We start from the raw sequence: 10,045 nt of genomic DNA, 5'->3' as shown, positions 1-10,045 counted from the left end.
GGCAGGGTTGGGCCCTTAGTTCCAAGACTCATTCCAGCTCCCACAGACACCCACCGACAGTTAGCTTGTAAACAACAACCTAAATGTAAGCCACACAGCGCCCTTAGTAACAACTCTGTGTCATAAACCACCCCTGTGAAGCGAGGGCCTAATCACAACCCTTCAAGATTTCCTCGTCCGCAGCCTGAGCCCTACCTGGCAACATGAACTGACAACAGCAAAATACGCGCTGACATTAACAGATTCAGCCCAACGCGGCAAGGACGCGTAGAACGCTTCAAACGGCCATGGCGCAACGCGGCCCGTCTACAGCCGGCCACCGCACGACGCACCGCCCCCTCATCGAGCTGGATGCGATGCGCAGTACGGACCTCGAGCAGGGGCCCAGCGCTTCAAGCGGCGACGAGGCGCCGCTGGGGCCTGTGCTTGGCGCACGCGCGCGCTCAGCATGGCTGCACGCGCTCCTGCCTGGGCAGATTCTCACACCTTGTGGGGGCGACCGCAGTGACAGCGCAAAGCAGCAACTCCCTGAAGTCTGTGACCCCCTGATAAGCTCCTCTCCCGAGCAGCATCAAGGCCCACGCGGGCTCGCGGCCTCAGTGCGGGGGCCGGAGCCGGAGCGCAGGGGCAGCCGTGGACAGCCCGCGACATCCCACGCCTCCCCTCCCAGCGGCGACGCCTCACCGGCACCGCCAACAACAGTAGCCATGCAAACAGGAGCACAGACACCACCACCAGCACCAGCGTCAGCAGTTGTGGGGCTGTCGACATCGCCTCCACCACGGGCAGGGCTCTCCGGGTCAGGCGCCACCCCAGCACACGGCAGCGCCCTTGAGCTCGCCGCGGGCATCCCCGCAAGCACCCTCGTGGCCTCACCACCCCCGGACAGTCTCGGACTCAGACCGCGTCCCGCCTCCGCGGCGCCTGCCCCTGGCGGCTCTGTCGTCGCAGCATCCAACGCTGCCTCTGCAGCTGCTGTGAGCGGGCCTGCCGGTCTGCGCCTCAGACAGCGGCGGCGCGATTCGCCGCTGGCGCGGTGGTATTCGGGAAACCGGAACCGGTCGCGGCCCGAATCCGGAACGGATGAAGACTTGGAAGCCTCGTACACGCTTCTGGACTACCCGCCACCGCCTCCAGGATCCGCAGAGTTCGGGGGCGGCGCTGGCGGCACAGCGTTGGACGCAGACGGTTGTGAGGGTGGCGACAGCGATGGCGACGAGGATGGCAATGCCAAGTACCGCCGGCGCGGCGCCGGCGCCGGCGGCATGGGCGCGGCGGCCCAGCAGTACCTTCGCGCGGCGTGGTTGGGCCTACCGCTGCCGCTGCCCACGGCACTTCGAAGCGGCTCCGCTGCCGCTGCCCTGTCGCTTTCTGCAGCGGGGGCAGCAGGCGCAGGAGCAGGCGCAGGGGCGGGAGCAGGAGCGGCGGCACTAGGAGGAGCCTCTGGGTCAGGCTGGTGGTACCTTCCTTCAACGTTAGCAGCCACCGCAGCGGCAGCGGCAGGGGCGGCAGGCGCCAGCGTGGGGTTTTACGGGAGCGGCGCTGGAGACGGCGACATGGCGCGGGCGGCGTCGGGGCGGTGGCTTGCGTCTGAGACGGAGCGCTGCCGAGCTGCGGCGGCGGCGGCGGGGCGGCAGCTGGACAGGCAGGATAGCGAGGCACGGGACCGGGTGAGTGAGACAGCTTTGGAGCCACAGCCCGCTTGGGATTTTCGTGCGTGTCAGGGTATTGGGCTTGCGGTCGCCCGCGCTCTTTTGTGTGTATGCGCGTGCGCCTGCTCATGCCGCCTTTCCACCCCACACGCTTCACATGCGACACGCCACACATGCCGCACACGCTACACACGTCACCATTTGTGCCGCGTGCAGGCCACCGGCTGTGACGTGGCGGCCTATCTGGCTGCGGACCGCGCCCGCTGCCTGGCCATCAGCGCGGCAGCTGGGCGGCGGCTGGAGCAGGAGCGGCGGGAGGCACGGGTGAAGGTGAGAGAGAGGAGGGAGGCTGGCGAGGGTGGGCTTGCAGGGCTGGGGAGGGGGAGGGGGAGAAGGGCGTGGGGTGCTTAGGGACGAAGGACGCAGGGTGCGGTTGCTGACAGGTGCACCTGAAACTTCTGCTGGCGCTGACGGTGAAGCTGTCGCTGTCGTGATCTTGTGTTAAAGAGCACAAGGAAATACTTCGCAGACAGTGATCTTGTGTGCGTGCAGGCGGCGGCTCAGATGGTGCGGCGCGCCCCCGGGGGCTGAGCGGGATGAAGATTGAGTGTAAGGCAGCGGGAGCGGGCGGAGCAATAGTGCGGGCGTGCAGTCGGGAGGGGGGATGGCGTGGTGACCAGGCAGATGTAGGCACGCGCGCAATAGAGAGGGAATTTGAGAGTTTGGGCGCTGTGTGGACGACGCAGGTTGGAATGCAGATACGCTGGAGGAGTAAGAGGAGGAAGAGGAGGCGGCTTTGGACGAGGAGGAGGCTGGATGGGGAGGAGTTGGCGGCTGGGCAAGAGGAGATGAGATCTGGGTTCGTGTCCACAGATTAAACTCGATGAGGCCGGGTTACGGGGCGTGTATGCTTCAAGCTCACAATGCCCCGGGCGGCAATGGCTGGCTCGGCCCCTGGGTAGATTTTGCTAGTGCCCGCGCAGGCAAGGAGCTCAGCTGCCGCCGCTTAATGAAGTGTCAGCAACAACAGCAACGACCAACAGCCCAGCAGTGGTACGCAACGTACATTCGTACTGTGGTGGACTGCCTGCTGTGGGCGTGGGGCTGCTGCGAGACGCGGGCGGGGCAGTGGGGTTGCGTAGGCGGTGGTGGTGGCGGCGGCGGCGGCGGCTTTGGCGGCTTGCTGGTGCGGCTGCAGGAGTGGTACGTGTCGCACCACAAGGCCGTGGCGGCGGGAGGCGGCGGTAGGTAATCAGCGGTACCCGTGCTCCATGTTCAGCTGTTGGATATATATCGAGTTGGCTTTGCACAAGACGTCGTACAGTTGTACACGGACATTGCGGGAGGCGTGATGGGATTGAGGGCAGGGGCCGCAACAGCAGCCTGAGCTGCTGCTGCCCGACTTCCAATTCAGCGAGCCGCATCCAACCAGCCGTAACTACGCAGACAGCGAGACGCGAGCGCAGAGGGCGGCAGCCAAGCAGAAGGAGGAGGAGGTGGCAGCCAAGCAGAAGTAGAGAACAGCGATGACGGCAGCTCTGGCAGGAGGAGGAGGAGGCGGTCGCGGCCGCCAAGGAGCCGGCGAGGCGAGAGCGGCAGGCGGCGAATGTGGCACCACTGCAGCAGTGGGAGGTCATGAAGGTGGCCAAGAAGAAGCGGCAGAAGATGCCCTTATCAAGTACGGCAGAGATGAAGGTCGAGGAAGAGCCTTGCAAGGTCGATTGGCTCCGCTCGCGCGTCTACGCGAGCCAAAACACAATGGGGACGCAACGGCCGTGGCCACGGCGCCACGCCCTTCCTCCTAAGGGGGCTCCCGGCCCCCGGTGTCCAGCCTGCTCATGGTGTCGCAGGTGAACTTGGCGGGGCCGCGCTTGAGTCGCAGCGCTTGGACATTGCGCTTTATGTGGTGGCATGCCTCAAGTGTAGTACAAGCGTATTCGGCGGGCGTGCGGATGTTGCGGGTTCAAGTATCGGTCTCGCGGGTGCTTGCTAGGCTGCAACAAGGCTTGCAAGGCCTTCAGATTGTTGAAGGTAAACTGTTTACGCGCTCGCTGGTTTGCTTGCTGGTCAACGCGAAGGGCGCCGGACCAGATCGAAGTCAGGGGCCGGGAGCAGCAAGGGCGTGGTGTGTCCAGTGTGTTTTGGCGCGCGTGGACGAGTGAGGCCAATCTGCAAGCCTGCTTCCTCCTGTACACTTCCTATACTTGCGTCGATTTCCAGTCTGTGCGCCTCCGTTCTACCGAGCTGGCTCTCGAAGCATTTCCCCGGAGGAGCTTGACCGAACTCTTGACGCTGGATACATCACTGTTGTTGATACGGTCCAATTCTTCTGCTCCAAGCTTGCTAAACCATTCTACGCTTGGAACTTGCGAAGACGGAATTGAGCTTCTCGCGCACGCGACCTCGCTCGGACACATGAAGTAGAGCTTTAAATTGCATGTATACTAAGCACCGGCCGCCTGCGGGCGCCGGCAGCTTTCTAGGAGCCCTGGTGGCTTGAAGCGCGCGGGGAGAAGCAGCTCGCGGATTTTCACAGGACTTCGCGGACTTTCGACCCGTACATAGCACCCGTGGCATAGAAACATGTCGCTCTTCAAAGCTCGCGACTGGTGGCAAACGCAGTGCGGACATGGCGAGGAGTTCGACATGGGCTGCCTGCTGGTGGCAAACATAGACAACGACTCGTCGGGGCAGGGTAGGTCCTAGAGCGATGTGGCAAGTGGGCATGTGTATGGTTGAGGTGGCGGGAGGGGAGAGCACGGGTGGGAGCGGGCAAGGGGGGGAGGAGGCAGGCGGGTTCGTGCGCAACTGATGCAACGCTGGGGGGGGGGGACTACCAGCTGAAACGCGCGGAAACGAGAGTTGTAGCACCAACTGACCACATGTTACGCACCGGGAACTTGCAGCGCCGCGGTGGGCATCCGTCTGCGTCTCTCGGCTTTCCCTCCCTCCCCCTCCCTCTCCCTCGCTCTCTTACCTTGTTCCCGCTGACCTAACCGCGCAACCCCTTCCCCTTTTCCCCTCCTCCCTCCTTTCCAAACCCCCCTGCCTTCCCGCCCCAACCCCCCCGCAGTCAAGATCCTGACGGGCTCCTTCTCCGGCTTCCTGCGCGTGTACCTGCCCCGCGACCGCGGCTACAAGCCCGAGGACCTGTTGCTGGAGACGGAGCTGGAGGGGGGGCCCGTGTTGGCGCTTGCGGCCGGCAGGTTCACAGGGTGAGAGCTTGGGAGCTTGGGAGCTTGGGTGGTTGCACACACGCATGAACATGGTTCTTTCTGGGGAAGGTTCGCCCCCCTTCCCTGACACGCTGCGCTCCCGGCTCTCAGCTGTGTGGATGTGTGTGTGTGTGTGTGTGTGTGTGTGTGTGTGTGTGTGTGTGTGTGTGTGTGTGATGGAAAAGCACAGGGGCAGGGAGGGAGGGAGGGAGGAAGAGTCAAGTGGGTGTAGGAACGTACAAGGGACGGGAGCACGCTTTTGCAATGTGCAGCGCAGCCTGCAGCGCGTTTTGGCCTTGCCATATTGGTTGGGTTCTAATGACCCCCAAACATCCATACGGTACCTACACCTACACCCACTCCCCTACTGTTCTTGACTACGCCTTCAAGTCTCATGTAATCATGAGCGCACCCCCCCTGCAACCCCACCCCCTTTGGGCTGGAACTTGCAACCCCCTCAGCTCCGGCGGTCTGCAGCTGGCTGTGCTGCACCCGCGCAAGCTGTCCGTGTACGGCGTGGCGGCGCAGGGCGGCGGCGCCTACCTGCAGCTCAGCCGCCTGTACGAGCACGGGCTGGAGCACACCGCGGCCAACATGACGTACGGCCCCTTCGGGGGGGTGCAGGGTGAGCGTGTGTGTGTTTTGGGTGTGTGTTTGGGGGGGGGGGGAGGCAGGGTGAGCGTGTGTTTTGGGGAGGAGGGGGAGGGGCTGGGTGAGCGTGTGTTTTGGGGAGAAGGGGGAGGGGTTGGGTTAGTGTGTGTTTTGGGGAGGAGGGGAAGAAGGGGGGTTGCCTGGGTGGGCAGGCAGGGGAGAGAAGAGATGTGGGCGGGTGGTGGTTTCATCCAAAACCCAAGATTCCATCCAAGTAGGAGTGAGGGGGCAGGCCTTCATTGCGTGGAAGGGAAGGGGAGCGGCGCGCGTGTGTGTGGGGGGGGGGGGAGGCGGCGGGATGGGGCGGGACAAGGCAAGGGTGCCGGGGGACAGAACGGCGCGAGCAGGGGGCTGAGAGGACAGGGTCGTCGGAGGACGTAAGACGTGTGGATCATGCGTGTGGCAGACGTGCTTTCTCTCCGCACCGTGTGCCCTCCTGTCTCCCCCCTCCTCCCTGCAGTCCTGGCTCCCCACCTGCTGTCTACCTCGCTACCCTTCTCTGTACCAATCCTTGCAACCCAACCCCCTGATCCCGTCCCCGACGGCATTTCATCTTGTGAAGTAAAACGCTCCGTTCTCCACATGGACGATTTCAACCCCCTTCTTCTCCTTAGCTAACCATGAATGTAACCTTCCCAACCACACACACCTCACCAGGCTGTGACTACGTGTGTGTCCAGTCGTACGACGGCCAGGTGTCGTTCTTCGAGGCGGAGGGCGTGGCGTTCAGTAGGTGGGGTGGGGTGGGGAGGGAGGGAGGACCGGGGGTCCTGAAGGGGCGTGGCATACCCCCGCGGCGTCACCGAGCCCGGGCGGCGACATTTATCGCCGGCGCCGCTCGCCCTGCTGCTCCGCGACGCCTCGGCCCACATCCCATAAGTATTGTCGCTCGCAACTAACGCCTCTGCCTGCACTCCACTTTTCGTTGGTTTGGGTTTAGTTTGGGCTGGTATTTACAACCCCCATTGAGCCCCAAACCAAGGACGATGGCGCGGCGTGTGTGTAAATGTACGAGCGGCACTACCACTGCTGTGCCTGGCGACAACTTTATCACTTTCATAAATTCTTCCCTAAAACCTCCCGCCACACACCCAACCCCCGCCCGCCACCCCGCCCGCCGCAGGTACCTTCCCAGCTTCCTGGTCCCCGGCCCGCTTGCCTACGTGGAGGCCAGTGACTCGTTCGTCACCTGCACAGCCGCCCTGGAGCTGGAGGCGTACAAGTACAAGGTCATCGCGGCCGCTAGCAGCGAGAAGGCGCCGGGTGAGGGCTGCGGGGCTGGTGATAATGATAGGTTATTTGAGGTGGTAGATAAAGTCGAGGTTTGGTTGATTGGGGAAAGCGGGTGGCAAGGGAAGTGGGCGCCGCTGTGAAGTGAGAAGGCGCCGAGTGAGGGCTGGCGTTGGGGTGAGGGAGTTGGGTGAGGGGTGAGATTTCAGGAAACAAACACGAACTTGCTATGTCCTGGACCGCACGGCATGCCCTGAAGCGCACGGGGCGTGGGTGGCTGCGTGGGGGCTGAGGCAAGTGAGGTTGGGATGGGCCGCTGCGGGGCTTTAATGGAAGCCATGAGCGCAAACAAGGAAACGCACGCAGCTGAGACAGGCACTGCTGCCTGCTGCTGCTGCTGCCTAAACCCTTGATTCTTTGGGCTCGGGCAAAGAACTCCTCCCCTCGCCCGCCTCGCCGCTCCCCCCCTTCCTCGTTCCTCCCCCTGCAGCCAAGGAGGTGGGCAGTCCGCAGCATCGCGGTGCCGGCTCCAGCCCCGCCGGCTCCGGCACGTCGGGCGGGTCCAAGCGAGTGCAGGTGAGAGAGCGCGCCGGCCCCGGCTGTTGGTGTTGGTTGAGGTTGGTTGTTGTCGTTTTGACGGTTGTCGCGGTTGTGGTGGTGGGTGGTGGCGGTTCTGGCAAATGTGGTAGTTGTTCGTGGCAGTTGTTTGGGTTGTTTGTGGCGGGAAGGGTCGTGGGCAGCGGGAACGCCTAATGGTTGCCTGCGTGCGCCTGCCGAACCCTTCCCTGCCACGGCCGCCTGCCCAGCCCTGCAACCCTCCACCTCAAACCCTTCAAAGTCACACACCTCCCCCCCACACCCCGCCTGGATGCTCTTGTCGTTACCCTGCTCCCCTTGCCTGAACCCCGCAACCCGCACCCCTACGCCTGCTGCCTACTTCACTATACGGTACTTCTCTGCACCATATTTGCAACCCCCCTGCTTTCATCTTGCACACAGCCAACCTGCCGGGCAACCCCCAAATGTTTGAACCTTGCAACCCCCCCCCCGGCCCCCCCCACCCCAACCCAACCCCCCCCCCCCCCCGCCCTGCAGGCCGACTGGAAGGTGGTGTTGGGCGAGGCGGCCATTGACATCCGCGTGGGCCGCTTCAGCCAGGGACTGGGACGTGAGTGGGGCAGGCAGGGGGGGGCGAGGGAGGGGGTTGTAAAAACCAGCCCAAACTAAACCAAAACCAACGAAAACGAGCGGAGGGGGGGACAGGAGGAGCAGCAGCAGGCGGGTTGTGGCGACACCTGGGGGACAGCAAGAATAGGGTGAGGGGAGAGTAGGAGTAGGGTGAGATAGGGGATGGGGTGAGGTGGGGATTCAGGCATGACTTATTGGCCGGCTTGCAGCAGCAACAGATATGGGGGTGGTAGACCAGGGGTTGGGGGTTGTAAATTCCAGCCCAAACTCAACCGAACCAAGCGCGGGGGTGAGGTCGGGTGCGCGGCTGTCACCAACCCTTCCCAACCGTCCAACTCCCTCCCTCCCCCACCCTCATTTGGTAACGACTTCGTCTGCAGGCTGCAGTGCATCCTGTACCGCTATCCTAACCATCTTTGCAACCCTCCCCCACACCTCTCCCCTGCAGCTCACCAGGCGGACATTGTTGTGCTGGGCGAACACAACTTGTTCGTACTGTCCAGCTACAGGTGGGGCGTGTGTGTTGTGAAAAGCACAAGGAGATAGGGTGGTTTTAATTTGGGGGGGCTTTATACGCCCGGGTCCAACGAGTAAGTCTGTGGGGGACTTACGTGCGGCCAGCGGTGGTGGTGGTGGTGGCGGATTTGGGTGGGTGGAGAGTCGGGGACAGGACAGGGGGTGGCCGCAGCTATCCCAGAGCGGCACGTACACCTTGCCTCCTTGCATCCAAACATCTCCGCACACCTCTCCCCCTACGCCTACTGTCTATTTCGCTACACTTCTCTGTACCAATCGTTGCAACACCCCCCTCACACACACACACACACACACACGCACATACACCCTCTTCCCCACACAGCGGCCAGATCACGTTCCAGAAGCGCCTCGAGTACCACCCCGCCTGCTGCACCACATACCCCGTGCCCGGAGCCAAGACGCCGGGCGGAGCGGGTGAGCGCGGCGGGTGGCGGGGGGATGGGTGGGTGGGGGGGTTGTAAGTACCAGCCCAAACTAAACCAAAACAAACGAAAACGAGGGGGGGGGGGGGGTAATTGCCCGAGCCCAACGAAGTAGGTCCTTATAGTCAAGAGGGACGGGAGGCATGTACAGCAGGCAGGCATTTCACTGGCTCACCGGCAACAGGGCGTGCGCCCACCTCCACACCTCCACACGCGCCCCCTTCGCTCCCCTTTCCCCGTGATGTCATGCAATTCCATCCCTCCGTCCTCCATGTACGGCTTCCCATATCGTTGCCAAGCACAGGCCACGCTCTCCTCCTTGCTCTATTGCATCGGGCTCGATTTAGTTTGGGCTGGTATCTGCAACCCCCCCCCCCGGCTACGCCCTCTCGTCTTATTTAACATGCATGGAACCTCCCTTACCCTCTCTATCCCTCCCCAGAGAACCTGCTCGTGGCCACACACACCAAGGCGCTGCTGGTGTACCGCACCACCGTACTCAGCTGGGCGGCCAAGGTGTGTGTGTAGTGTGTGTGTGTGTGTGTGTGCGTGTGTGCGCGCGCGTGCGTGTGTGCGCGTGTGCGTGTACGTGTGTGCGTGCGTGTGTGTGTGTGTGTGTGTGTGTGTGTGTGTGGGTGTTTGGGGGGGGGGGCAGAATTGTATGTGCGGCCATCCATGGAGAACGCAGTAATGAAAGGGGTCAGAAGTAGTGTGCTTGTATTGGAGGCAGGGCAGGATTGCGGGTAGGGTGAGTGTGTGTTGTGGAGGCAGGGTCGAAGTGCGCACAGGGGGGCAGCGCGTGTGCGTGTGTGAGAAGGAGTGCACGTGGGCATGTGAAGGTGTGGGTGTGCGCGGTTGCTTGCGGGACCTGCGTGCGGGACCTGTCCCCACCTCTCCAACCCCCAACCCCTCACACCCCTCAACCCCTCAACCCGAACCCCCTCCCTGCCCTCCTACTCGGGCGGGCAACATTCGCCGCGTCGAGGCAGCAAGTGTGTGCTGAAAGAAACCAAACCAACGGCACTGGGTTCAGTTTTGATTTGGGCTGGTATCTACCACCCCCACCCATATACACACAACCCCCACCCATACACACACACCGCCCACCCCGCAGCACGACTTGCAGCCGGTGGCGGTGGCGGTGGCGGAC

The 10,045-nt window shown here is 63.1% G+C and overlaps 2 protein-coding genes across 4 annotated transcripts in view; both read left to right on the top strand.

Annotated features, from left to right (window-relative positions):
* Nucleotides 1-106: 106 nt before the first annotated feature.
* Nucleotides 107-3,752, top strand: CHLRE_04g219725v5 (uncharacterized protein). Its single transcript, XM_043061864.1, has 3 exons — nucleotides 107-1,670; nucleotides 1,869-1,982; nucleotides 2,205-3,752. Exons 1-3 carry the CDS (start codon nucleotides 288-290, stop codon nucleotides 2,241-2,243), a joined length of 1,536 nt encoding a protein of 511 aa, XP_042925216.1. The 5' UTR covers nucleotides 107-287; the 3' UTR covers nucleotides 2,244-3,752.
* A 114-nt stretch (nucleotides 3,753-3,866) lies between these two features.
* Nucleotides 3,867-10,045, top strand: part of CHLRE_04g219700v5 (uncharacterized protein) — a 17,416-nt gene continuing 11,237 nt past the window's right edge. For 2 of the 3 annotated variants that reach the window (XM_043061863.1, XM_043061862.1), the window contains exons 1-11: nucleotides 3,867-4,347; nucleotides 4,726-4,867; nucleotides 5,329-5,492; nucleotides 6,176-6,251; nucleotides 6,642-6,781; nucleotides 7,239-7,324; nucleotides 7,844-7,916; nucleotides 8,385-8,445; nucleotides 8,796-8,887; nucleotides 9,338-9,411; nucleotides 10,010-10,045. The exon at nucleotides 10,010-10,045 is cut by the window's right edge and continues 105 nt beyond it. In XM_043061863.1, the coding sequence (XP_042925213.1) occupies nucleotides 4,236-4,347; nucleotides 4,726-4,867; nucleotides 5,329-5,492; nucleotides 6,176-6,251; nucleotides 6,642-6,781; nucleotides 7,239-7,324; nucleotides 7,844-7,916; nucleotides 8,385-8,445; nucleotides 8,796-8,887; nucleotides 9,338-9,411; nucleotides 10,010-10,045 (1,056 nt within the window). In that variant the 5' untranslated portion in view covers nucleotides 3,867-4,235. Of the gene's footprint in view, nucleotides 4,348-4,725; nucleotides 4,868-5,328; nucleotides 5,493-5,978; nucleotides 6,063-6,175; nucleotides 6,252-6,641; nucleotides 6,782-7,238; nucleotides 7,325-7,843; nucleotides 7,917-8,384; nucleotides 8,446-8,795; nucleotides 8,888-9,337; nucleotides 9,412-10,009 lie in introns of all 3 variants that reach the window. The other variant, XM_043061861.1, reaches the window with a different exon arrangement.

The sequence above is a fragment of the Chlamydomonas reinhardtii genome, chromosome 4 (genome assembly GCF_000002595.2).
Source record: "Chlamydomonas reinhardtii strain CC-503 cw92 mt+ chromosome 4, whole genome shotgun sequence".
Lineage (NCBI taxonomy): Eukaryota > Viridiplantae > Chlorophyta > Chlorophyceae > Chlamydomonadales > Chlamydomonadaceae > Chlamydomonas > Chlamydomonas reinhardtii.
Note: the sequence above shows the minus strand (reverse complement) of the source record. Positions and strands in the feature narration are given on the sequence as shown.